The sequence below is a fragment of the Electrona antarctica genome, assembly GCF_951216825.1.
Source record: "Electrona antarctica genome assembly, chromosome: 5".
In the NCBI taxonomy this organism is placed as follows: Eukaryota; Metazoa; Chordata; class Actinopteri; order Myctophiformes; family Myctophidae; genus Electrona; species Electrona antarctica.
The window spans coordinates 55,647,290-55,674,145 of NC_136810.1; the positions used below are offsets into that span (position 1 = coordinate 55,647,290).

Here is a 26,856-nt window from a genome sequence, read left to right on the forward strand (position 1 = left end):
CCTCAGGCAGCATATGAGAAACTGCAGTTTCACTGGAAACCGGCTGTTCCAGGACGTCCTGTCCTACAACCTGACCCTGATTGGCTGTACGGAGAGCAGCTCAAATGACGACATCAGAGCATCTACAGGTTGGCTTTAATGCATGCATTGCATGGATGGATGCATGGATGGGTCTGTACTCTTTGTGTTGGACCACTGAGATGTCATCTATGGAAAAGCTACTCCTTCTGTCCTCAAGCCTTTTGGTTGCAGTTTATCATTCTGCTTTGCGATTTATATCTGGTGAACCTTACAGAACCCATCACTGCATCCTATATGACAGAGTGGGTTGGCCCTCCTTGGCCGACAGGAAAATTAAACATTGTTTTTGTTTATTGCTTTGAAATGTTGTATGATGTATCTCGACGACACTGCAAATTTGAATAAATAAAGGTTTGAATGAATGAGCTCTCTAGACTAGTGTACAGATGAATGGGTTTGTAGTGAGATACATGGATGTTGGAAACTAAACTTGGATTCATTAATATTTAACAGTTTTTTAAGGTTGCAGTCTAAATATCTTGTCTATAATTCTGTTTTTTAGAAAAGTATATCAAGAGTCTCTTTGGAGCAAACAAGGACCGCATGGGGATAGACCAGAAGGCAGTCCTCCTCGTCAGCAAAGTGAACGAAAGCAAGAAACATGGTCAGTATACACTATACAGCAGCCATTTCATTTCAACGGCCTCCACCTTGACACAGACCCCCATTTGATAGGATTTGTAATGTATCCGAGTATTCAAATGGAACCTTTTTTTTGTTCCTAACTATCATTTATCTGGGGACTCCCTGAATTACCCCTGGGGATCCCAGAGCCCCGTGTTGAGAGCCAGTGGCTTTCTGATTTGCACGGATCTGTTTTGAATCCAGGAGGCTGCCGACCCAGTGGCTGAATTACAACTTATCAAAATTGTTGTTCATCATGTGAGCAAAAGCTGGGCAGAAATAGTAGTAGAACTAGAACGACCTTACCGGTCTCGACCTAACCAAAACTATTCCTCCACAGGAGGATAAAATATGTGACGGTTGAAGGTTTAAAAAGCACACCTGTGAAGTGAGGTGCGCTAATATATTAAAGTCTAACTCACAGAGAGATTAGGTGATGTAAAACAAACGGTGCCAACACAAACTTTAAAGGCCATTAACAATAAAGAGACAATATGATGTAATGAGTTACATTATGACGTAAATCTCCCCTTCATTGTTAATTGCGTTTACGAAACAAACATTGAACTAAAGACAAACATTAAACCTGTGCATAGGAGGGCAAAAGCGGAGACGGCGCTATCAGAAATGGCCACTACTAGGAGAGCACAGAGTTTTGACTTTATCAACCTGACATGACCGAGTTACAATGACCAAATATGATGAAATGTCACATGACAAGATTATTAACCCATTTTGGGCGGGAACCCCTTTTGGTGTTTCAAGCATTCTGTTATATTTTAGCTATTGAAAAATAGCAGATCTACAAGCTCATAGCGCGCCACCAAGTGGCGCGCTATGAACTTGGGTTAATAAAAAGAGGACAACAATGGAAATACGCTAAATCGTGCTCTCTTTATGTGATATCAGCAAATAAAATGTAAATGTGTTTGTTTGCCAGTCCCTCCCTACACCACATGCAAGGAGCCAAGACTATGGAAGCCCACGCCATCATGGCAGGCTGGCCCCGGGCCCTCGGAGGACAGCGAGGATGAGAGTACATCCTTCAGCCTGACTCCCAGGAGATACGGTGAGCACTAAATCTGCTGCACAAAGTCAGGGAATGTTGTTTTTGTTGAAAGTGTAATAACTCCAGCTGACGGTATGCAAATATTTAGCATTACACTTGGTCGCTGCCAGAAGCAGAGATTTGACTTAAAAATGTTTGCTCTGAAAGAATATATATTCAAAGATTTTTCAAAAATGGCAGATCTACGAACTTGTAGATCTGCTATTTTTCAACAGCTAAAATATAACATAATGCTTTAAAACACCAAAAGGGGTTCCCGTCCAGAATGGGTTAAGAATCTGATAACTCTCGTCCTGAATTCACTAAATCCCACCCCAAAAAGCGAGTGTCCAATGCCAATCCAAATAGTTTAGCAACTGTCAAGTCGTCAGTGTTATTTTGCATGGCTGTGTTGTTGAACACATGCACAGCTTAACGTCGAGAAAGTTACACGACTGACCTACCCAGGTGATGGCAATAATACTAATGACTTAGTATTGTCTTACCTAAGTGCAACTTGAAAACTCTGGTCGGTTGGTGGTCGTCGTTATGCTGACGCCGAAGAGTGGGGACCGTGGGAGGAAATATCCAACTGCTCTATTACCAAGGTCAACGGTACCAGGGCAATAGAGCTGAGGTACCAAGGTCAACGGTACCCGGGCAATAGAGCTGAGGTACCAAGGTCAACGGTACCCGGGCAATAGAGCTGAGGTACCAAGGTCAACGGTACCCGGGCAATAGAGCTGAGGACGGAAAGAGAGGAGTTGACTCTGGAGGGAAACGCAGTGGCCAACAAAGTGACTCTGCTCACAAAGTGGCCACCGTCTCCTGAACGAGAAATCCAGGCCTCGGAAGAGGATAAACCAGGGGCCTCGGAAGAGGATAAACCAGGGGCCTCGGAAGAGGATAAACCAGGGGCCTCGGAAGAGGATAAACCTGGGGAACCTGGGGCCTCGGAAGAGGATAAACCAGGGGCCTCGGAAGAGGATAAACCAGGGGCCTCGGAAGAGGATAAACCTGGGGAACCTGGGGCCTCGGAAGAGGATAAACCTGGGGCCTCGGAAGAGGATAAACCAGGGGCCTCGGAAGAGGATAAACCAGGGGCCTCGGAAGAGGATAAACCTGGGGAACCTGGGGCCTTGGAAGAGGATAAACCTGGGGCCTCGGAAGAGGATAAACCTGGGGCCTCGGAAGAGGATAAACCTGGGGCCTCGGAAGAGGATAAACCTGGGGCCTCGGAAGAGGATAAACCTGGGGCCTCGGAAGAGGATGAACCTGGGGCCTCGGAAGAGGATGAACCTGCGGCCTCGGAAGAGGATGAACCTGGGGCCTCGGAAGAGGATGAACCTGGTGGGGGCCTCGGAAGAGGATAAACCTGGGGCCTCGGAAGAGGATAAACCTGGGGCCTCGGAAGAGGATGAACCTGGTGGGGGCCTCGGAAGAGGATGAACCGGGGGCCTCGGAAGAGGATGAACCTGGGGCCTCGGAAGAGGATGAACCTGGGGCCTCGGAAGAGGATGAACCTGGGGCCTCGGAAGAGGATGAACCTGGGGCCTCGGAAGAGGATAAACCAGGGGCCTCGGAAGAGGATAAACCAGGTGGGGGCCTCGGAAGAGGATAAACCAGGTGGGGGCCTCGGAAGAGGATAAACCTGGGGCCTCGGAAGAGGATAAACCTGGGGCCTCGGAAGAGGATAAACCAGGGGCCTCGGAAGAGGATAAACCAGGATAAACCTTGGGCCTCGGGAGAGGATAAACCAGGATAAACCTGGGGCCTCGGAAGAGGATAAACCTGGGGCCTCGGGAGAGGATAAACCAGGGGCCTCGGAAGAGGATAAACCAGGGCCCTCGGAAGAGGATAAACCAGGGCCCTCGGAAGAGGATAAACCAGGGGCCTCGGAAGAGGATAAGCTTAAGATGTTTATCCACCAGCAGTTAGCTGCCCAGATAATGGGATTTCAGTTATACGCTGACCGGTGGATACAATATAAGTCTTCCCCTGCACCATCCTTGACGCAAAAGGAGGAAGTAATAAAAATCTCCCCTAATGAGACCAAGCCAGACCCGAACATCAACCCTGACAGGACGGACAAGCCCATAATGGATTGGGTCTTGGATTGGAAGGAAAAACATCCTCAATTGCCCAATGCACATGCTGACAGAGGCAAATTGTGTCAAGGGAGAATTTACCCTTCCCCCCCCCCCCCCCCCCCCCCCCACCCCTGGTATTGACCAAAAAAACTGGTTACATCCTGCGTTGGGGGATGGAACCTACGTTCAAGGCAACTGGTGCCCAGGTGGGAGCGTACCCTCAAACTACCTATGGTATCTGAGGAAAACGGTATTGCACCCCAGAGGACCAGGGCCAATGTACCACTCATTTACCGATGATGATGACCCGGGAATGTCAAGGATCCAGTCCTTTGACACCCATGGCCTAAAATTCAGTGACAATGACCTTCGGGTTCCCCCAAAATTGGGAAAGAATTGCAGGAATCCGCAAGGGAACCCGCCCACATCGGGACCCGTATACGGGGATGTCATACGACGAGTACGTCATGCTGAAGAGTTCATCCACCACAAGGTCCTGTGACTACAGCCGCTTGGCCGGTGACAACTGGGGGTCCATAACACAAGCCTGTGTAACCATCTACAAAGCACCGGTACCAGGGTATGCTTTGGGCCAGCGTCGAAAACAGAGGGTGGACCCAACCGCTCCAGCTCCAGCATTGATGCTATCTCACACCCCAAACAATCCCAAGGACCGTTGGGGACCCCTAAGTTTGGGATCCGCAGGGTCACTCGAGACCCTAAAATCTACCCGCCTACTATAAATGGTGGGAAGATCAAGGATGCCAGAGGGGGTGTCAAGGGCCCCGGGATCAACCCGTGTACCCATAGAACATGGCCCCTCGTTCTTCTGAGCCCTACCACCGTGAGAAGGACTACAGGAAGAAACCACGTGATAACCGCCATCGCTCTGCGAGTGCTGAGAGACAGCCGTCACCCGCCCCCTGCTCAGCAGACCGCTACCCTGATGCCACCCCCGATGGCACCATCATGCAGATGCCAGGAGGAAGTTTCCAGTGGACTCCGACCCCAATGGCCTACCAGCCTACCCAACACCCGTTCCTGTGGCTCCGGCACCCCCCTCCCCTACCGCTGAGAAGAGGGAAAGGAAGCACTCGGGCAGGAAGCAGAAAAACAGAAACTGACCATCGCTAGGCAACAAGTGGGGCCCTGCGGCACCAGCACCGGCTGTACCTTAATTAATCTGTACATTATAATCTGCACTGTAATTTAATTAATCTATACATTAATCTGCACTGTACTTATAATTGATCATTAGTCTACACTAGATGTAACCTGTACTTTTCCATTGCCTCGTGAGGGTGGGTAGGGAGCTAGGGCGTGGACTGTTGTATAAAAAGAGACGCCTAACGTCTCACAAGGAGACTTGCTCCAACTGCTGCTCATACTCGTACTCATCTATCCTTTTATAAACTTCTCTTTTTGGTCTTTTTTACTTTGCGCCTCAATCGCCTTTGGTTGGGAGTTCTACATTTGTAACCTGTTTCTCAATAAACCTTTATTTTACTGAAGTTGTTTTTGATCCAGACAATTCCTTCATAGAAGGAGAGGTCTTACCTCTTGGGTTTTCACCACTTATTTCTCCGCTTCATGGTCAGAGATTGAGATTATTTGGGTACCTACCTACCACTGCTGTTGGGACTGAACTAGACTTGGTAAGATACTAAATGAATTAAGTTTCTATATTCCAGGTCTTACACCTCTCAGGACTTAGTGTGCGCGTGCACTGATAGTCTGGGCGCGGCTGGCAGAAAAGTTAATACTCTCAACCCTTAACGGGGAGAACACTGTTCCATCAGAGAGTCACATGCTGGCCTAGCGCTTATCCCGAACTACTTCCTGAGTACCACAGACGAATAACAGTCTAAGTCCACACTATTGATCCATAATATATAAATGATAGATAAGGGTTCAGGACAACAAGGCCTTTTCGTGGAGGGGTCAGTCTGAAATTTGGACTTAGACTGTTTTTCGTCTGTGGTACTCATTATTGTAGGTCTGCTATTTTTGAAAATAGCAGACCTACCTTTTTTTTAATTTCGACGTCAGGCCTAAATGGGTTAATTAGGGCATATAAAATATGCAGACAATTTACCATGAAGTCTGATTTATTTTTTTCTTCTTTTGCTCACAGATAACTGCTCCAAGAGAAGCTTGTTGGCCCTGGATGCGTTCGTTTCACCAGGTGACAAGCGTTATTTTGTCAGCGAGACGGACGACATCTCTAACCTGGAGACCAGCGTGCTGGAGAACCCTCGGGATGCACAGCTTTGGATCAAACTGGCCTACAAATACCTCAGTCAGGACGAAACGTAAGTTGCAATCATCTAGAGTCTAGAATCTAGACCATGTTGTTATTTTTCACCCTGCTGGGTGCTGGAGCTATAGAGCGTCGCGGTCCCGCCCCCTTTCATGACGACGCCAGGCCCAAGGAAGATTAGAGAAGGAAATGTCATGGTCACGTGACTGACTGTGCTGCGCCATGACACTTTCATGGGAGCCAAATCTCGCACCGGAAGTTACATGAATACAAAGCAGTGAATGCAGCAAGCTTGACCAGCTCATAACAAACATTATTTATGAACCATTGAGACCCGTGTCATATAATCAGTTCAGGCATATAAAAGAAGACATATCACAGTTTGTTTTCTAATCACTTGCTTTTCGAAGTGCACAGAGTGTACAGTACATCATTTTATTTGAGGATCTAAACCGCAGCAGGTATCGTTTCTGTTCCGGGGGTATCGTGAGATTTGGCTGCTAGACAGGAAACGGTGGACAGTCTCGCGATACTTGGCACGTTCAGAAACATACTTTTTGCTCTTTAGATAAAATTACACAGTGTACACAATCGAAAAGCAACACAGAAGACAATAATGTGTTACATGTCTTCTGTTATTTGCCAGAAGCGATTACATTATAAAAGATCTGTCATTCAGAAATATTGTTTGTGTAGCTCATGAACTCTAGCTCTCATTGACTCCAGTGCATTCTGCCGAACTTCCGGGTGCAGTTTGGCTCCCATGGTGCGACGAATCTGCCGTCTGGAATTGCGTGATAGCGAAAATGGCGTTGGTGACCTTACCTCCATTTCTTATACCTTGGCCAGGCCCTAAATGGGGTAAACACACTGTCTCTGTATTATATCTTCCAGCTCTGCTTCGGAGTGCCTATAGATATAATACACACTGTCTCTGTATTATTATATCTTCCAGCTCTGCCTCAGAGTGCCTATAGATATAATACACACTGTCTCTGTATTATTATATCTTCCAGCTCTGCCTCAGAGTGCCTGGACGCAGCCTTGAACACGCTGTCTCGTGCCCTGGAGGACAACTGTAGCAACCCTGAGATCTGGTGCCAGTACCTGTCTCTGTTCTCGCAGCGAGGCACCAGGGAGGAGGTGCAGGAGATGTGTGAGATGGCCGTGGAGCACGCCCCCAACTACCAAGTGTGGTGGAACGTAAGGACGTCTGACTAGTGACTTTATTTTCATTTAGTTTGAATTTTTTGTCGTAAGTCCTTTGAATAACATTTCATTTAGTTTTAGTTCCATTCTAGTCACCTGAAATGGTTTAGTTTTGGTCTAGTTTTAGTCGACTACATCTACTTTTGATATAGTCGACTAAAATGTATTTTGCCCAGGCCTTGATGGCGTCGTAATGGCTGATTTCTAGACTGAACATAGCCGATCTACAAGCTCACAACGGCTATTTTCAGAGCACAACACCCAAGCCTTTAAGTTCTACTGGATCTCTTCTCCAGAAGTCCCTCCCCTCCCTAACATTTTACTTTTTTTTTGTGGCTTTCGCCTTTATTTTATATTTTTATGGAGGGACAGAGAGTAGGCTGACAGGAAATGGGGGGAAGACATGCAGTAAAGGCCGTCGGGATCGGGAGTCGAACCCGCGGCACACTGCCAGGCTGGATTACCAGCCAAGGTGCCTGGACCATTGAGCCATGGCCCAGGCATTTTACTTTAGTTTTTGACGAAATTGTCAATATATTTAGTTTTAGTCATCATAGCTTAGTTTTGATTTAGTCTTTATTTAAAAGGTAGTCGACAAACATTTTTCGTCATAGTTTATGTTCGACGAACTCAACACTGCCTTACATCTGGCAAAGTATATTGGGGGTTTTTGTTTTCTCTGGGTTGTTGATCTTTATCTGCTCAAATATGCAAATGAAGCAGGGCTGTATGGCTCAGACGAAAAGGTTCAAACAGCTCGGCCCTGAAGAAAAGAATGAAAATTAAAATTGACAAGCAAGGGAAAATGTATTGCATTTGAACACCCCAGATGGATATGACATTTACATTACAATACAATTTTTTCAAGCATCGAGTCGGATGTGTATGTTATGTGTTACCAGAATCCATAAATTAATACACGGGGAGTAATCCCTCTTTTTAAATGGTTCGAAACATTCTTTATTCAATCAATGATTTTGTTGTTCCAGTATTTGACCCTGGAGAGTTCCTTTGAGGGGAAAGACTACGTGTGCGACCGTCTCCTGCAGTACCTTCTCAGCGAGGCGTCATCATCGTCGGGCGTCGCTGACAGGGTCTCCTTCCAGCTGCTGGAGGTCCTGCTCCACCGTGTCCACCTCAACCTGTTCACAGGTCGCATGGGGAGCGCCCTGGCCATTCTGCAGGTGAAACCACACACATGGCAGAGCAGGCAGAACCACACTTTTTCTTGAAAAACCCATGTTTCTATGTCGGTCGTTCTCATACATTTTCATGTCAAGAACCCCCAAAAATGTATGTAATCGGCCACCGACCCCCATCTGAAAATATGTTGTTCCAGGGACTCCCCAGAAGCAAAGATTTGAGTTAAAAACGTTGGCTCTAAAATCATATATATTCAAAGATTTGCACTACATTTCCACGATTGTTCAAAAATGGCAGACCTACAAGGCAATTTCCAAATGCTTCCGTCATACAGTCTGGAGAACGGAAGCTCTGATCATGAGTAAGCGATTAAAAGCGGAAGTGAAGCCTCCTCCCCCACTTTCGTCTTTCCTCACTCGGATTTCAGGATGTGTAGTAACTGTAGTTCCAGACTCTATATATCGCATTCGGATATTGTGGAATAGTTGTCTGGCTACGGCGAGACTAGGTCCACACTAACATGGCATCCTGAATGTTCTCTAGAATGCCTTGAAGTCGGCCAACGAGAGGAGCATCGCAGACCACCTGACCACCGGCGACCGCGCCCTGGTGTGGCTGTCGTACATCCACCTGACAGAGTTTGACCGTCTGCCGGCAGGCCTGTACGACCCGGCCACCTCCGGCCCGAGCAGGGTGCTCAGCACGGAGCCTTTCAGGTTACCGTGGCGATCGCAGCAGGACATCAGCACCCCGCCCGACATCCTCATTGCTCTCTTTGAAGGTACGAGGAGCACAGGAGGACGCAGATAAATGGTAAATGGTGCATTTATATAGAGCGTCGCAGTTTCATGACGACGCCAGGCCCAGGACATAGATATTTCAAAAAGTATTTATTTAAAGACCTTATAAGCGTCGTACAAAGCCAACTCGAGTTGTGACAAATCATGACAAACAAATAATTACAAAGAATAAAAACAACAACAAAAAGTGTTGTAACCTGCCGTTTTTTTCTTCTTTCTAATTCTTTTTTTGGCCCAAAACATTGTGTTTATTGTTATGATTTGTCACAACTCGAGTTGGCTTTGTACACAACGTAAACTAAAAAATAAATACTTTGAAAAGTCTGAGGAAAATGAACGGGGAATTCTCGAGGGAGCGGGACTGCGACGCTCTATAGCACCTTTATCCAAGGCGCTTTACAGAGATTGTGCATTACATTCACCCATTCACACACTGATGCCGGAGAAAACCATGCAAGGCACCAACCTGCACATCGGGAGCAATTAGGGGTTCAGAGTCTTGCTCTGTTGACCTGGGTTGCATGGGAGTCTCCGAGCCGCCATTACGTGACAATACGCCAACCCCCTCCCGTCCTGTTTTCAGGAAGGTAGGGGGAGAGGCATTTTTTTCTTTTTGTTTTGATCACCTGACCGGGGCTTTGTAGCATAGATCAGAGTTGCTTTATATACTGTCCGGGAGGGTAGAAAGGTGAATGAAAGTAATCAATAAAAAAATGCGGTAAACGTAGAAATCCGTGTCCCGCACCGGACCGTTGGGATTCGAACCACGTAGAAATCCCTTTCTCGCACTGGCTGTGTTAAGTGCTTAGCACATCACAACTCAATTTTATTCCGCCCTGCTTCTCTCCTTAATATAATAATTTTGTGTTATATTATGTGTTTTCTTTCCGTCCTCTTTCAGATGCCATCCGTCAGTGCACGGATGAGTCTCGGCCTCAGAGTGAACGGACTCTGGCCTGCATGCCTCTTCACTCCAACCTCATCTTCCTGTATAACCTGTTGGAAAGGTGAGCTGGGTGTGGCTGTTCTGTGTGCGCGAGCGTCTATTGTTTTACTTAATCCATTGAGACCTGGAACGCATCCATGTCACGTTAGCGTTAGCGTTTTAAACATTATGTTATAATTTAGCTATTGAAAAATAGCAGACCTACAAGTTCATAGCGCGCCACCGAGTGGCGCGCTATGAACTTGTAGGTCTGCTATTTTTGAAAAATCGTTAAAATGTGCCTCAAATCTTTCCGAAAATTGTCATGATTTAGAAAACTTTTTTTTTAAAATTTCGACGTCAGGCCTGAATGGGTTAAAGGCGTAGTGAAATGAAAAATAGCATACCTAACAATGGATGCCAAAAAAATGGGTACATTTTCATTTTTTGTGTATTTTTATATCAAAAGTCCATACAAATCTAATTGCGAACGCAGTGAGCATTTACTATGAGACCCAGCAGATCACGTCTGTGTGTGTGTCTGTGTGTGTGTGTGTCTGTGTGTCACGCTGTAACACCACCCGCCCACCACCAGAGGGCGCACCTGTATCACACACAAAAACACACACACACATGCACGCACACACACACACGCACGCACGCACGCACACACACACACACTCACAAAAAACTTAACTTAAAAAAAAACTTAACTTAAAAAAAAACTTAAAAAGGAAAAACGCACACACACAAAAAACTTAACTTAAAAAAAAACTTAACTTAAAAAAAAAACGTAAAAAGGAAAAACGCACACACACAAAAAACTTAACTTAAAAAAAAACTTAACTTAAAAAAAAAACTTAAAAAGGAAAAACGCACACACACACAAAACTTAACTTAAAAAAAAACTTAACTTAAAAAAAAACTTAACTTAAAAAAAAACTTAAATTAAAAAAAAACTTAAAGAAAAAACTTTTTAAAAAAAAACCTAAAAAAGAAACACGCACGCACACATACACACACTAAAAAAATAACTTGAAAAAACATTTAATTTAAAAAAACTTAACTTAAAAAAAACCTTAAGTACGTAATTTATTCTAATTGTTGTTATTGCAATTTACGAGCTGCGTTCGCTTCCCGCGTTTGCGCGTCTTACTTGTTTTAATTACTTCCTGAACTGATGTACTTTGTGATGATGTGTCGAGGCCCACATCAATAAAGGCCAATACAAATGAAGCTCACCTGTTTAATTCCCCATATCTGCGCATCCGTCCAACACAGCTGCTACTGATACAGAAATCTTCCGTTTTTATTCCCATTCAAGATAACATCCAGACAGTGTATTACTCGGTTTCAACTGAATCATCACGCTACAATATGTATCTGAAAAAGGGTAGAAATAAGCCACATAACAGTAAACTGGTACAGCTGACCGACTATCTGACATGTAAACAAACGCCCATGCTGTCCTGTGTAGCATAGCTACCGTCCCTAGCTACCGTCCCATCGCCTGAAGGGATGCGACGCTCTGATTGGTTCAGAAACTTCAGAGCGGCGTTTCAACTTGAAACCGTCTGAAACTTCAAAATAAATTGTCCACCATTTCCATTTCACTACGCCTTTAAGTAACAGGATCAATACTGCCATGCAGAAATACTCTGCTACAAGTAAGAGTCTGGAATTCAACATTTACTTGAGTAAAAGTACAAAGTATTGGCATCAAAATGTACCAAAAGTAAAAGTACTCGTGGTGTTCAAGTTTTCGAATGTATTAAAATTTAAAAACTTTCGTAAATGTTCAAATGGCCGAAATGTATATACTGTAGGGTTGAAGTGGTTAATGTATGTTTTGAAATTATAATTTAAATCTACAAAGTAACTATTGACTAAAGTTTTCAAATAAATGTAGTGGAGTGAAATATTTGGATCTGAGATGTAGTGGAGAAAAGTAAAAGTATTGGAAATTGGAAATACTCAAAAGTACAAATACTTGACAAAAGTACAGTACTTGGGTAAATGTACTTAGTTACTTTCCACCACTGGTGAGCATGTACATGTACATGTCTGTCGTTGTACAGTTGCAACAACACCACTCAAGCGAATGTTCAAGCGTCTGCTCATTCCTTTAAGGTTTGACGTGGGCGTCCGGTTGTGCGTGTCCCTGCTGGAGCTGTGTCCCGAGTCCTGTGCCCTGCGGGACAGCCTGGCGGAGCTGCACATCAGGAAGGGCGACAGCGACCAGGCCGTGAGCATGTGGCTCCACGCCCTGGTGGAGTGTCCCCACAACGCGGAGGTCTTCTACCACTCCTGCAAGTTCCTCATGGCCCAGGTGAGCAAGCGTGGATGATGATGATGCGTATGCAGGTAGTTGGGGAAAAGATGCCCCCCCCCCAGTCCTCATACAGTCACTCACTAGGGAAGTTGACAGTCCGACAGGTATTAGTTCCGACACATGCGTGGCTGGTTAACCCATTCAAGACGGGAACCCCTCTTGGTGTTTTAAACATTATGTTATACTTTAGCAATTGAAAAATAGCAGATCTACAAGCTCATAGCTTATAGATCTGTTATTTTTGAAAAATCGTGAATGTGGCGCAAATCTTGGAATATATATCCTTTCAGAGCGAACTTTTTAACTCAAATCTTTGCTTCTGGGGGGGGTCCTCGGAACTACATATTTTCAGATGGGGGGGGGTCGGCGCTGGCGGCCAATTATATATATTTCCGGGGGTCCTTGACATGAAAATGTTTGAGAACGACTGACATAGAAACATGAGGTTTTTCAGAAAACTGATTTTGAAGACATTTGTAGAATCGCCCTCAGGTCTAAAAGGGTTAAAACTCAGCCGTGGCTACCCTGTGAGGTTAGGGTTAAGGGTTTGGGGTTCAGATACATTTACTCTGGTTGTCATCGGTTGCAAAATACTGAGCATAGGAATGATTTTACAGATGGAACGCAGTAATGATGACGCAAAAGAAAGGTTTATAAAATCATTAAAGTAAAACAATCTGACCAATTTATATTTTGTCAGACATGATCAAAGGGCGTTTAACCCATTTTGGGGCGGGAACCCCTTTTGGTGTTAGCATTATGTTATGCTTTAGCTATTGAAAAATAGCAGATCTACAAGCTCATAGCGCGCCACCGAGTGGCGCGCTACGAGCTTGTAGGTCTGCTATTTTTGAAAAATCGAAGAACCACTGACATAGAAACAGCTTTTTCTGAAAACTGTCAGGATGTAGAAGACATTTTTAGAATCTGATCTCGGGTCAAAATGGGTTAAATATTTACACTTTTACAGATGATCAGAGGTTTGTCTGTTCAGCGTGGCTGTCTCACACTCTACTTTATCACTGTTTTTTTGATCTCCAGGAGAAGTCGAGTGCCATAGTTCCTCTCTTCCGGGGCTTCATTCTGTCTCTCTGTGAAGACGAACAGAGCCAGAAACAGCCAGTAGACGTCCTGCGGTAGGTAACACACTTTGGCATTCATGTGACATTAGCTTGTGGTGGTGGTGTGACAAAAATGTACCATTTACTTTCACAAATAACAAAATGTTCTCAGCTTTGGTTTGTACAATATGTCCTGTGTCCATTTTGTTCTGAAATAAACTATAAAGTGTGTCTTTAACCATGGAGATGTTTACAACACTAATTAACAGTGTTGTACTTGTAAACATCTCCATGGTTAACCCATTTAGGCCTGACGTCGAAATAAAACAAATGTCTTGTCTAAATCCTCCAGTTTTCTCAAGTACCCATGTTTCAGTGGTGCTCAATATTTCATTTCAAGGACCCCAAATTATATTATATGTAATTGGCCGCCGACCCCCATCTGAAAATATGTTGTTCCAGGGACCCCTCGGAAGCAAAGATTTGAGTTAAAAACGTTTTTCACGATTTTTCAAAAATAGCAGACCTACAAGCTCGTAGCGCGCCACTCGGTGGCGCGCTATGAGCTTGTAGATCTGCTATTTTTCAATAGCTAAAGCATAACATAATGCTAACACCAAAAGGGGTTCCCGCCAAAAATGGGTTAACCACACGATCTATATTTTGTATTTGTTTGTTAAATAACTTCTGACGTAGCTCATGATACAACGGGCAATAGAAAAGAAAATGGTGCAAATACGTTCTTCTTCTGTAACTCCTCTATTCCTCCCAGTCTCAAGGTGCAAGGGCAAGATCCCAGAACGAAGTTGGGCACATAGGGATCTTTGTCTTTTGGCTAATGGGGCACAAACGTACTTTTCACTAGCGTTAACAGCTTTTTATCGTAACAAATGTTCTCAGCTTTGTGGTGTGTACAATATGTCCTGTGACCATTTGTTCTGAAGTAAACTTTTAAGTGTGTCTGGACGGGAACCCCTTTTGGTGTTTTAACTAAGCATTATGTTATACTTTAGCTATTGAAAAATAGCAGATCTACAAGCTCATAGCGCGCCACCGAGTGGCGCGCTATTGAAAAGTATAGTGAAACGCTAGTGAAAAGTATGTTTGTGCCCCATTAGCCAAAAGACAAAGATCCCTATGTGTCCAACTTCGTTCTGGGATCTTGCCCTTGCACCTTGAGACTGGGAGGTATAGAGGAGTTAAGGCTCATACATAGTCTGGATTTTCGGTGGTTAGGTGACCACCAAACTACAACATGACGTCACGAGCCGCGGTGAAGAGCAAACCACCGCCACCGCTCCAGCCCTTCTCTCTGTTTTTACTCACCACCGCTCAACGTTATTTCAGCTCCGGTGGTCACCTCACCACCGAAAATCCAGACTATGAATAGGCCTTTACAGAAGAAGAACGTATTTGCACCTATTGTGATATAAATGATATTGAGAATGAGTTCCATTTTCTTTTCTATTGCCCGTTGTATCATGAGCTACGTCAAAAGTTATTCAACAGATGTAAAAATATAGATCTGATGTGGTTAAGTGATGCAGAGCGACTGAGATGGATTTTCGAACGGAAGATATTTGCATTAGCGGAATATATAGAGAAAGCTTGGGACATACGGACAAAGAAAACGTATTGTATTGTAACTAATAATATATGTATTATATTTTTTTTAAATGTTTTTGTTTATTTCTGTTCTGTTTTTATAAAATACTTGGTGTAGCTTCTGTGTGGGAAGTGAACGTGATATTGTTTATTTATGTTGTTGGTGTCTTATAATCCCTTAACCCATTTTGGGCAGGAACCCCTTTGGGGTTAGCATTGTTATGCTTTAGCTATTGAAAAATAGCAGATCTACAAGCTCATAGCGCGCCAGTGCTATTTTTGAAAAATCGAAGAACGACTGACATAGAAACATAGCTTTTTCAGAAAACTGTTAGGATGTAGAAGACATTTTTAGAATCTGATCTCAGGTCAAAATGGGTTAAGGACAAGACACGAAAATAAAGATTCATTCATTCACGTCTTATGGTGCGTGAAGTCTAAATCGGGCCTCAACAAATCACAGTAACTCATGACATTTGAAAATGAAACGACGAGCAATGACTGGCATGTTGGCCGAACGGGCCGTCTCTTTACATTTTACACACATGCATTCCAAAACCTGGTTTGAAATCAGTGTTTTTGGCAGCACATTTCTGTTTTAGTCATAGTCTCTTGAAACGATTTCATTTAGTTTTAGTCACATTTTAGTCATGTCAATGTTTTAGTGTTTTAGTCTAGTTTTAGTCGACTAAATATTGTACGATTTTTGTCGACTAAATCTACAGTTGATTTAGTCGACTAAAATGTATTTTGGCTGGCCTTGATGCCGTCTTAATGGCTTGCTGAAAATAGCCGATCTACAAGCTCACAACGCGAGCTTGTAGATCTGCCATTTTCAGCATGCAACCAAGTGTAAAATGACTTATACTGGATCTCTTGTCCACTAGTCCCTTCCTAACATTTTAGTCTAGTTTTTAACTTGACAAAATCGACAGTATATTTAGTCATAGTTTTAGTCACTATAGCTTAGTTTTCGTCAGTGAAAAAAGGTAGTCGACGAACACTTTTCGTCATAGTTTTAGTTGACGAAAACAACACAGTTTGGAAATGACTAATGTGAATTTCTCTGCTCCTTTCGCAGACACATCCTTGGTGTTCCCACGGAGGAGATGCTGAGAGGTCCGGTCATCAAAAAGCACCTCCAGGAACAGATACGTCACCAGATGCCTTATCTGCATCTGGTTCACTGGTGTGTGTGTGTGTGTGTGTGTGTGTGTGTGTGTGTGTGTGTGTACCGCTTAAAGCTTTGTACATGATCAACAAAGTCCAGGACGGCAAGAGAGTTTTATGTTACTTTTCGTCAAATTATTATCATCAATGCGTTAGTTTTAATTTGTGTGCATCCCTCCTTTTAACCTATCAAGTAGGGATGCACCGAAAGGGAAATTCTTTGCCGAAACAGAATATAGGAAACAGTTGGCCGAATACCGAATATCCAATCCGAATATGATTAATATTATATATCTTTTTTCCTACCATTGCTGTCATGGCCGTACCTTAAAGCTACCTGATTTATGGCAAAATAAATGGTTATGGCAAAATTTAACTTAAATAATAATCACTATTATGGGTCCATTAAACATTTATTCAGCTCTTTTGAATGCATTAATTGGATACACCATTCGGTGATATATTTTCCGCCTATTCAGGCGGAAACCGAATAGGCCGAAAATGCATTTTTAGCCATTTTCTGCCGAATATTTTCTGCGGCCGAATTTTCAGTCAAGACTTATTACCATAAACAGTGTGTTGTTGATGCCATGCATGTGCTACCCATTTAAATGTTTGATTCCCCCATTGAAGGGATTGTGACATTAAAAAAAAAGTTTTTGTAATTAATTTTTTCTTTTTTTGGTTAGCTGAGCTCAATTGCACAAAAAAAACCCTGAACTTTTAACATTCAGTAGATTTTCTCTGGTCTGGGGGTTTTCTGGCTCTGTTGTTTGTGATGTCACAGCCTGCAAATCCCATATATGTCAATGGGGATTTGCCAGCAGATGTCACTGTTTTCACAGTTTTGCCTCTTTTCATTGCAGCTCAAAAGGCTTCAAAACCCCCAGAGAAAACTCCAGTCCACAGCAAATCCACTGAATGTTCAAATTTCAGGGTTTTTTGGGGTGTAATTGAGGTCATAAAACCTAAAAGAAAAGTGAAACATAAGATTTTTTTAAATTAATGTCATGAAACCTTTAACCCATTTTGGGCGGGAACCCCTTTTGGTGTTTTAAGCATTATGTTATACTTTAGCTGTCAAATAGCAGATCTACAAGCTCATAGCGCGCCACCGAGTGGCGCGCTACGAGCTTGTAGGTCTGCTATTTTAGAAAAATCGTGAAAATATGGTGCAAATCTTTATATTCTTTCAGAGCGAATGTTTTTAACTCCTATCTTTGCTTTCGGGGGGCCGTCCCTGGAACTACATATTTTCAGATGGCGGTCAGCGGCCAATTACATATATTTTTGGGAGTCTTTGACATGAAAATGTTTGAAAATGACTGACATAGAAACATGGGTTTTTCAGAAAACTGTCAGGATTTAGAAGACATTTTGTAGAATCGAGCTCAGGTCTAAATGGGTTAAAAACGTCTGTGCCCTTTCTGTCAGTCACTGGCAGTGGCTCCACGGCACGCTAGAGACGACGGTGGACTCTTTCGAGAGGGCTCTGGGATCAGCCATGCAGCTCGACGTGCTTCACAAACTGTGGATGGAGTAAGTCTGGCAGACAGAGGAATTCAGCAGCATGCTAAGTATTCCTTTTTTTTTTTATATATACCGTATATTCCTTAGCATTCCTTTTCAAATAAGATTTATTTATTGGAAAAGCACGAGTACAAAATTTAAGGTTATACAGAGTAGAAATCTCCAGGTTTTTCCCAAATATATGCATTATGCAACATAACAAATAACATTAAAACACAGATGAAACAGTCGGAAAGAAACCAAGCCCAAATTGATTAAATCAATTAATTACCAGCTGCATTATTATTATCTGTGGCGGTCCGCTATAACTGCCTGTGTCTGAGTTTCAGTGCAGTAGTTTAGGTAGGAACCGAAATTCTCTTAAGGCGGAACTATTGTGTTCTGAGTCGTTCGTTTCCGCCCGGACATATTTGCGGTGTGCACATCCAGCCGCTTTGCAAGCAGCTGGTAAAAAACAACACTTAAAAAAAGGAAAAAGGAACAACACTGACACTAAGGAGAAAAGTTTGACAGTTCTTTTTGCACTACCTGTATGAAAACATGTCATGTTTCTAACGTACCACACATGAAGGTGGGGTTCAAAGCGGAGCCCTTTCTGACTCTGACTCTTGTGTGTTTTTTCCTGTCTCTCCAGTTATCTCCTCTTTACCAGCAGTAAACAGACCGACGGCAGGTTCTCAGACCTGGTGCAGCGTTGCCTGGAAACGGTTCCGTCCCGGCTGGGGGTCCCCTTCAGTCCGGCAACGTTCTGGAGCTGCTACCGCTTCCACAACAAGGCAAGAGAACCACCACTGGTTCTGAGGCTCTTAAAGGACCACTTCACCACTTTTCAACTTCTCTTCCTATAATTGGTCCTAACTAATGTTCATGATAAAATACCACCATTTTCTCCTACTCAGTCTGTGTCTCATAGGAGGGCTTTGGGCAGTTCGGACACCCGTCCACCAGTGACATCATCATTAGGCAGATTTTTTTTAAACAAGATTTGTTTTAAAATATATTTAGATTTTTATTATCGTGAGAACGATGGCTTCAACTTTTGCATTGCAACTTTTCAGGAAAAGAAAGCCTGCTGTTTCTATTAGCTTGGATTCACCATCGATGATGTCACTGGTGGACGGGTTTCTGAACTGCCCACAGCCCTCCTATGAGACACAGACTGAGTAGGAAAAAATGGTGGTATTTTATCATGAACATTAGTGAGGACCAATTATAGGAAGAGAAGTTGAAAAGTGGTGAAGGGGTCCTTTAACGCATTTTGGGCGGGAACCCCTTTTGGTGTTCTAAGCATTATGTTGTACTTTAGCTGTTGAAAATAGCAGATCTACAAGCTCATAGCACGCCACTCTGTGGCGCGCTATGAGCTTGTAGGTCTGCTATTTTTGAAAAATCGTGAAAATGTGGCGCGAATCTTTGAATATATTCTTTCAGAGCAAACGTTTTTAACTCAAATCTTTGCTTCTGGGTGGTCCCTGGAACAACATTTCAGATGGTGGTCGGAGGCCAAATACATATAATTCTAGGGGTCCTTGACATGAAATAGTTTGAGAACCACTGACATAGAAACATGGGGTTTTTCCAGAAAAAATACATTTTAAAAATATATTTAAAAAAAAAAAAAAAAACAGAACAGATCTACAAGCTCACACCGTGCTGCAGCGTGATGCTATGCCCTAGGATAGGTGGTGTAAATTGTCATGAAATTTGGTATGGAATTTTAACATTTCTATATTCTATGCTTTATTTTTTGCTACACTGCCTGTCTTTGAGTAAGAGACGGGTGCAGTTTTTTTTAGACAGTTTTTGGTTTAGACTAGTCATTGGTTAGACCAGCCATTAGTCCTACAACTACAACCTATCTCAAACCCTCACCCTAACCTCCCACGGGGCAGCACACCTAAACCTAACCTTAACCTAAGAGACTTTTTATTGCGCTGAATGATTGTTATAAGCCTGGAAATTGGGTTTAACCCATTTTGGGGCGGGAACCCCTTTTGGTGTTAGCATCATGTTATGCTTTAGCTATTGAAAACGCTGCATTTCTGTGTGATTGCCTCCCAAAGCACTGCTAATGCTCTGCTTCTGCGTCGGCCCCTTCTTCAGGTGGTCACCCACTATTTAAGCTGCCTGCACAAGTCCCAGCATGCCGTGGTCCTGGAGAGACTGAGATACTCCATGCCCAACAACACCGAGCTGGGCCTAAGGTACCGTTCACCACTGTCATCGCCCACCCTGCACATGCATGCCTAGCATGAGTGGAGCACACCTTCAGCCTATTGGGGGATGACTTATCACTGGTCTTTCTGTGGTAACTTAAATGGTTGTAGCTTCATTGTGTGAAGTGTGTTAGTGCAGGGTATCTAGACTAGATTCTAGAGGAGTATTTTGCCTCTGGAATGAACATGTGCACGAGGTCATATTGGGGTGCATACTTAGTTTAGACTAGTCATTGGTTAGACATGGGTTAAGGTTAGGTTTAGGTGTGCTGCCCCGTGGGAGGTATAGGTTGTAGTTGTAGGACTAATGACTGGTCTAACCAATGACTAGTCTAAACCAAAAACTGTCAACCTCCCACGGGGCAGCACACCTAAACCCTCTCCCAACCCTTAACGCACCCCTCACCAACCTTAATCCGGTCGTTTTAGCGCACCCCTCACCAACATTAATCCGGTCGTTTTAACGCACCCCTCACCAACCTTAATCCGGTCGTTTTAACGCACCCCTCACCAACCTTAATCCGGTCGTTTTAACGCACCCCTCACCAACCTTAATCCGGTCGTTTTAACGCACCCCTCACCAACATTAATCCGGTCGTTTTAACGCACCCCTCACCAACCTTAATCCGGTCGTTTTAACGCAACCCTCACCAACCTTAATCCGGTCGTTTTAACGCACCCCTCACCAACCCTAATCCGGTCGTTTTAACGCACCCCTCACCAACCCTAATCCGGTCGTTTTAACGCACCCCTCACCAACCTTATGTCTAACCAATGACTAGTCTAAAGTAAGTTAAAGGCTGTTGGATGTACCGGTTATGTTTGAGGCTTCTGTGTGTCGAGGATAAGTCTGCCGCGCACTGATCGGAGGCCAAGTTTGTGGGGTTTCTAGTTCCATGCTGTTGACAGACGGTTAGTGTTGCTTTGTCACTGTACAGGTTGCTGCACCATGAATGGCAGGACGGCAACATTGAACACCTGAAATTCCAGGCCAGAATGTTGAGCAGTAGTATTCCAAAATGTCTGGCTTCCTGGAAAATGTAAGTCCCAAGATCTCTCCTCGCTGCTCAGAAATGTAAAAAGAAAGAAAGAAAAGAAAAGAAAAAGCATGAAGAAATGATTGATTCAGAGAGAAACGTATCGGACCTGAAATAATGTCTTTGTAAAAACATATAAATGGTAATGATCTCACATTGAGGGTTTATAAATTGCTGCTGGTCAGTTTGTTAGCTCTAGCCAGGATGGGAAACTAACACCAGCCACAAGGCAGGCATACGCTGATAAAAGTTTGTCCTCAATATACAGTTGGGTGCCACCGATATTGTCCCTTATCATTTGACCCATTTAGGCCTGACCTCAAAATTTAAAAAAAATCCTTCTGAATATTTTCACGATTTTTCAAAAATAGCAGACCTGCCACTCGGTGGCGCGCTATGAGCTTGTAGATGTGCTATTTTTCAATAGCTAAATTATAACATAATGTTTAAAACACCAAAAGGGGTTTTGCGCAGATCACGCAAACCTCAGCAAAAAGAAAAGGACAATATCGATGGCCTCCAACTGTAAGCCTCTTTGGGCAGCTTACCACTTCCTGTGTCCTGGGAATTACCGCTATGCGGTGCCCAGGACGTCTGGACATCTTTAAAAAAAAAAAAGACAAAAATAACATTGGGCACCCTGGGTCACTATTTTTAAAGGGTGTGTTAAGCAACCACCATTCAGAGGTTCTGTGATAAAAAGAAAAAACAGCAAACCTGGTGACAAGCAAAGCGAAAAAATTAGTTTCCTCTCCTTGCTTGCTAGCCATTACTGTCTTTTAACACATTTTGTGCCCAAGACGTCCACAGACGTCCTGTGAATTACCGCATGTAGTGCCCAGGACGTCTGTGGTTTTGTTTTTTTATTAAAAAAAAATGTCAAAAAGGGGTTCTAAAAAGTGGGCACCCTGGGTCGCCATTTTGAAAGATTTAAAAGGGCACATAATGTGTTAAGAGAGTTTAGGGAGTTGTCCTGCCGTGAATCTCACAAGCCTTTCTGCTGCATTTCTCGGCAGAGCAATAGCTGTGGAGAGGGAGCTAAAGGAGCCATCAGAGGTGAGTTAGTGATGGAGGGGGGGGGTGGGGGGGATCCGGGGTAAGAATCACTGAGAATCAAATAATGACAAAAAATAATGAATTGACGAATTGACATCCTAACCTTGTGCTTGCCTTTTCTTCCAGTCAGTCAGTAAGTCTTCCCTTGTCTGACTTAACTGTTCTGGCCATTTTGATGTTGTTGAATCTCATTTCTTCCCCTGCAGGGTTATTTGTCACACAAAACAAACGGGTTGTAATGTATGCTGTTCTTTTAGAGTGTCACAGTTTGAAACATTTTTTTGCTTTTGTGATTTCGTGATGTGTGGCTCAGGTCGCTTTTTCTCTAGGAAGCAAAAAGCAATCTCTGACTTGATCCCTTTTTGTTCTTGTGTGTGTGTTGTTTTTTTTTGTCCTCGTCCTTTTAACTGACACCACCATCCCTGCGTTTGGTGGTCTTCTTTTTTTTTTCTTTTTCTTTCCCCCCCTCCCCCGCCTTTTTGTTATTTTCTTATAGGTCCGAAATCTGTATCGGCAAGCTCTCCAAAGTCTTCCACTGTGTGCCACCATATGGAAAGATGTAATTTCCCACAAAAAAACACATATCACATACTCAAACACAACACAATTTGTTGCACCTTGAGCGGTATTACACCTATGTTCACCTGCTACCCCTTCCTCCCCCCCCCCCCCCCCCTCCTTTCCCCTCCCTCCTTCCCTAACTCCTCTGACACCCTCTCCCCTCGCTCCCCCTGTCTCTTTCCCTCCTTTCCAGTGCCTGCTGTTTGAAGCTGCGGAGGGAGGTAAAACGGATAGACTGAGGAAGCTTGTTGACAAGGCCCGAGAGGTGGGAGTGAGTCTAAGTGAGACCCTAAATTTAGGCCCCGGCAGAGTTCAGGGCGAGGATTCCTGACACACACTACAGCACACACACACACACACACAACCCTCAGTGCGTGCCCATTTTTCTCCAACGAGAAGTAAAAGAAGCGCTAGTTTGGAACTAGATTTATCCAATCAGACCAGACGAAATCAAACTGCCGCCACTGCCTAGGTAAGCCAGGGAAACTTGACGTGAAGGCTCGGTTGGTTGGTTGGTTGGTTGCCTGCACTACTCCTGCACCTCCCTGTAGCGGCCGCCAGGCGGCGCCAGGAATCAAGGAACAGTCGTCAACGGAAGCCGCCAATGACCCACCTCTCCTCAAATGACCACAAAATGTGTTGGGGGGGCGCCCCGCTTATATCATCCTTAACATCGTGGTGTACGTAAGTATAGATCCTCTGCTCAGTGACATTAAGTCTTACCTTTTTATCCCCCCCCCCCCCCCCTCTGTTTTAATTTACATGTTCTCCCTCTTTTTGTTTGTACCGTCACCTTTTTATTTTTGATATCCCTCCCCCCCCCCCCCTTGTTTACCTGGGGTTTGGCATTTGGAACGGACTATGATTGTCACTGTGGTGTCGTTTAAACATATCTCGTGTTTTTAAAGGACAGTTTCCCCTGTAGTGATGCTGCTGCAAAGAACTTGTACAATAATATCTATTTTTGTTTTTGTTTTTCACACAAAAAGGAAGAGATTGTTTCATTTTGTTTATAAAAAAAAGTGATCAAAAAGAAATTTAAACAATCATCAAAAAAAAAAAAAACTGTTTGAAAATCACAGTCCATGTGGAACATGGCTGAACCTGCCCAGTATTCTATTTGGCCCCGTTCGTTCGTCCGTTCGTTTGTTTGCCAATACTTTTTTGAGACTGCCACAGAGACTGCTGAAGAACGCTGTGATGATACCTTCAGGCCAGCCGATCAACGGGGAAGGCCCTTTAAACTCATTATTAATATTAATAATATACCAGGACAAAGATAGTCAGCAGCCTGTAGCTTTATACAGTACATGCTTTCCTGTGCAATCTTTATTTTTTATTTTTTTTGGAGTATATATTATTAAGTTAACGAACGAGGACAGGGCAAAATTTTATTTTGTATGTTGTATTAAAAAATGTTTATATTAAATTATGCTCTAATGAAAAGATTTCTGTTTTTGTGGTTTTTTTATTGTCAGTGAAGTTACTTTGTTTGGCGGTGTGGGTGCATGGGGTTCTAGTCAGTCGACGGTCGTGCAGTGTTCATTTTATTGACTAAGACAAGACTAAGTCGACTAAGGTTTTTGATATTTAGTCGACTAAGACTAAACCAGACTAAGTCGACTAAGGTTTTTGATATTTAGTCGACTAAGACTAAGTCGACTAAGGTTTTTGATATTTAGTCGACTAAGGTTTTTGATATTTAGTCGACTAAGACTAAACAAGACTAAGTCGACTAAGGTTTTTGATATTTAGTCGACTAAGACTAAACAAGACTAAGTCGACTAAGGTTTTTGATATGTAGTCGACTAAGACTAAACCATTTCAGAAGACTAAATAGGACTAAGACTACATGGTGGGTTCAAAAGACTTGGACTAAGTCTTTTCTAGCAAAATTAACATTGCATTAAGACTAAAATTAAAAGATTAAGATTTTGGTATTTAGTCGACTAGACGACGACTAAACCATTTCAGAAGACTTAAGTGGGACTAAGACTAAATGGTGTGTTATTCAAAACACTAGGACTTAACAAGAATATTCTGAAAAAAATTACACTGCAAATGTGGGAGTCTGTGAAAGGGAAATGGTGCATATCTTCTTGGTCTGTCGTACCAACAGTCCGACACCCTACCCTAATCCTAACCTCTTATTGGTCTGTCGTACCAACAGTCCGACACCCTACCCTAATCCTAACCTCTTATTGGTCTGTCGTACCAACAGTCCGACACCCTACCCTAATCCTAACCGCACGCGGAGGCCCAGTGAGTCTTAACTGTCTGTCGTACCAACAGTCCGACACCCTACCCTAATCCTAACCGCACGCGGAGGCCCAGTGAGTCTTAACTGCAGGCCACGCATGCATCTTAACGCATGTCAGACCCCTGGTATGTCGTACCAACGTACTATATGCCCCCCGAGAGAGACCACTTGACCCAAATGCAACGTGTGCATTTCAGTACATTAATGGCATAAGGATACAATGCCACTCGGATGGGATGTGGGCTTCAATAACGCCAAGTGGACATCAATAAAGCCATGTGGGCATCAAGTGGGCATCAATAAAGCCATGTGGGCATCAATAAAGCCAAGTGGGCATCAATAAAGCCAAGTGGGCATCAATAAAGCCATGTGGGCATCAATAAAGCCATGTGGACATCAAGTGGGCATCAATAAAGCCATGTGGGCATCAATAAAGCCACCAAGTACACATGTATTCAGGAACTACACTGGTCCTCGCATTCCTTTAATTCATTAAAACCTCTTTTTTGTGCCAATGACCCCTAAAATGCTATGTATTTGACCACAGACCCCCATCTGAAAATGTTCAACATTTTTGAGTGGTGCAACCACTCCAAGGAACAGCAATGTCTGTGTTAACCTACCTATGTGACCTGTGTGACTGACTATGAGCACCAGTACCAATGAGTACCAAAAGTGGCGCTGTTGTGCCAGAAACGGAGAGAGAGCTGCACTGTTGCCTGCTAATGAGAGAGAGAGAGAGGGGGGGGGGGGGGGGGGGGATTTGCACCACTCAGTTCACACGGGTGTGATTTTTTTCAACACGTTCAAGATTTTTGAAAAAGGTAAAAAATATATATATACAGTATAGCTTGAAATGACACATGCTTTCCCGGTTTTAATGAGTTAATCCATTTTGTATCATGGAATGAACGATACAGCTAAAAGCAATAATGTGAGACATTTTATTTGAAATCAAACACAATCATCTTTCATAAATAAAGAATTTGAATATAACGTAATGTGGTCACAGAGGAACACTACACAGGGGTCACTTTTTAGCCCTAAAATTGACCACCTGACCTAGCGTGTCCAATCAATGGCTGTTTGATAGTCAGCTCATGGTGCCTTCATTACATGGTAATATTAATACATTTAATTTGTATAGCACAAAACAATGTTTAGAAGTGCTTCACAGACCCGTATAAAAACAATCTGACAAGCAGCAAGCCACAAAGTTACAATTACCGTAAGGCAGGGGTGGGCGACTTTGACAATGGAGAGGGCCACTATATTCCCAATCTCATTCCAGAGGGCCACGTTGCATATCACTGTCAGCAAAAAATAGCCGATCTACAAGCTCAAAACGCGTCGCACTGCGATGTGTTTTGAGCTTGTAGATGGGCAATTTTTGCTATTTTAATAGAAATACTGAATGTTTTGCTATTTTTTAATTGGAATCCTAAAAAGTAACCATTTTATATAATTTCAAATGCATTTAGTTATAGTTAACTTTATGAACTAAATACAAATATATTGGATATAAAAAGACAATGACATTTTATTACTAGTCATTAAAGCTACATATAGACTGAAGTAATTCAATTGTAATCAATAATGTGTCATTAACCTGCGGGCCGCATTAAGTGATGGTGGGGGGCCGCATGTGGCCCCCGGGCCGCCAGTTTCCCATGTATGCCGTAAGGTGTAAATAAAAAGGGTCAGTAAGAACTAGTAAAAGAAAAATTGGAACAGTGCATTTCATATAAAATGTATGAAAATGATTAACATGTATTATAAGAAGTGAGCATAAATATTGAATGGTAAACAAAACTAAAAATGGGGAAAATAAACACAAGGTACTGCTAA

The 26,856-nt window shown here is 43.3% G+C and overlaps 1 protein-coding gene across 1 annotated transcript in view; it reads left to right on the forward strand.

Moving 5' to 3' along the window:
- Positions 1-24,196, forward strand: part of zfc3h1 (zinc finger C3H1-type containing) — a 43,207-nt gene extending 19,011 nt beyond the window's left edge. The window contains exons 18-35 of the mRNA XM_079502175.1: positions 7-128; positions 584-685; positions 1,646-1,774; positions 5,978-6,155; positions 7,120-7,306; positions 8,302-8,496; positions 8,999-9,236; positions 10,157-10,262; positions 12,311-12,509; positions 13,554-13,648; positions 16,260-16,367; positions 17,783-17,887; positions 18,513-18,654; positions 19,982-20,082; positions 21,033-21,134; positions 22,148-22,187; positions 22,684-22,746; positions 22,942-24,196. Of these exons, the coding sequence (XP_079358301.1) occupies positions 7-128; positions 584-685; positions 1,646-1,774; positions 5,978-6,155; positions 7,120-7,306; positions 8,302-8,496; positions 8,999-9,236; positions 10,157-10,262; positions 12,311-12,509; positions 13,554-13,648; positions 16,260-16,367; positions 17,783-17,887; positions 18,513-18,654; positions 19,982-20,082; positions 21,033-21,134; positions 22,148-22,187; positions 22,684-22,746; positions 22,942-23,079 (2,350 nt within the window). The 3' untranslated portion in view covers positions 23,080-24,196. The remainder of the gene's footprint in view (positions 1-6; positions 129-583; positions 686-1,645; positions 1,775-5,977; positions 6,156-7,119; positions 7,307-8,301; positions 8,497-8,998; positions 9,237-10,156; positions 10,263-12,310; positions 12,510-13,553; positions 13,649-16,259; positions 16,368-17,782; positions 17,888-18,512; positions 18,655-19,981; positions 20,083-21,032; positions 21,135-22,147; positions 22,188-22,683; positions 22,747-22,941) is intronic.
- Positions 24,197-26,856: the final 2,660 nt, after the last annotated feature.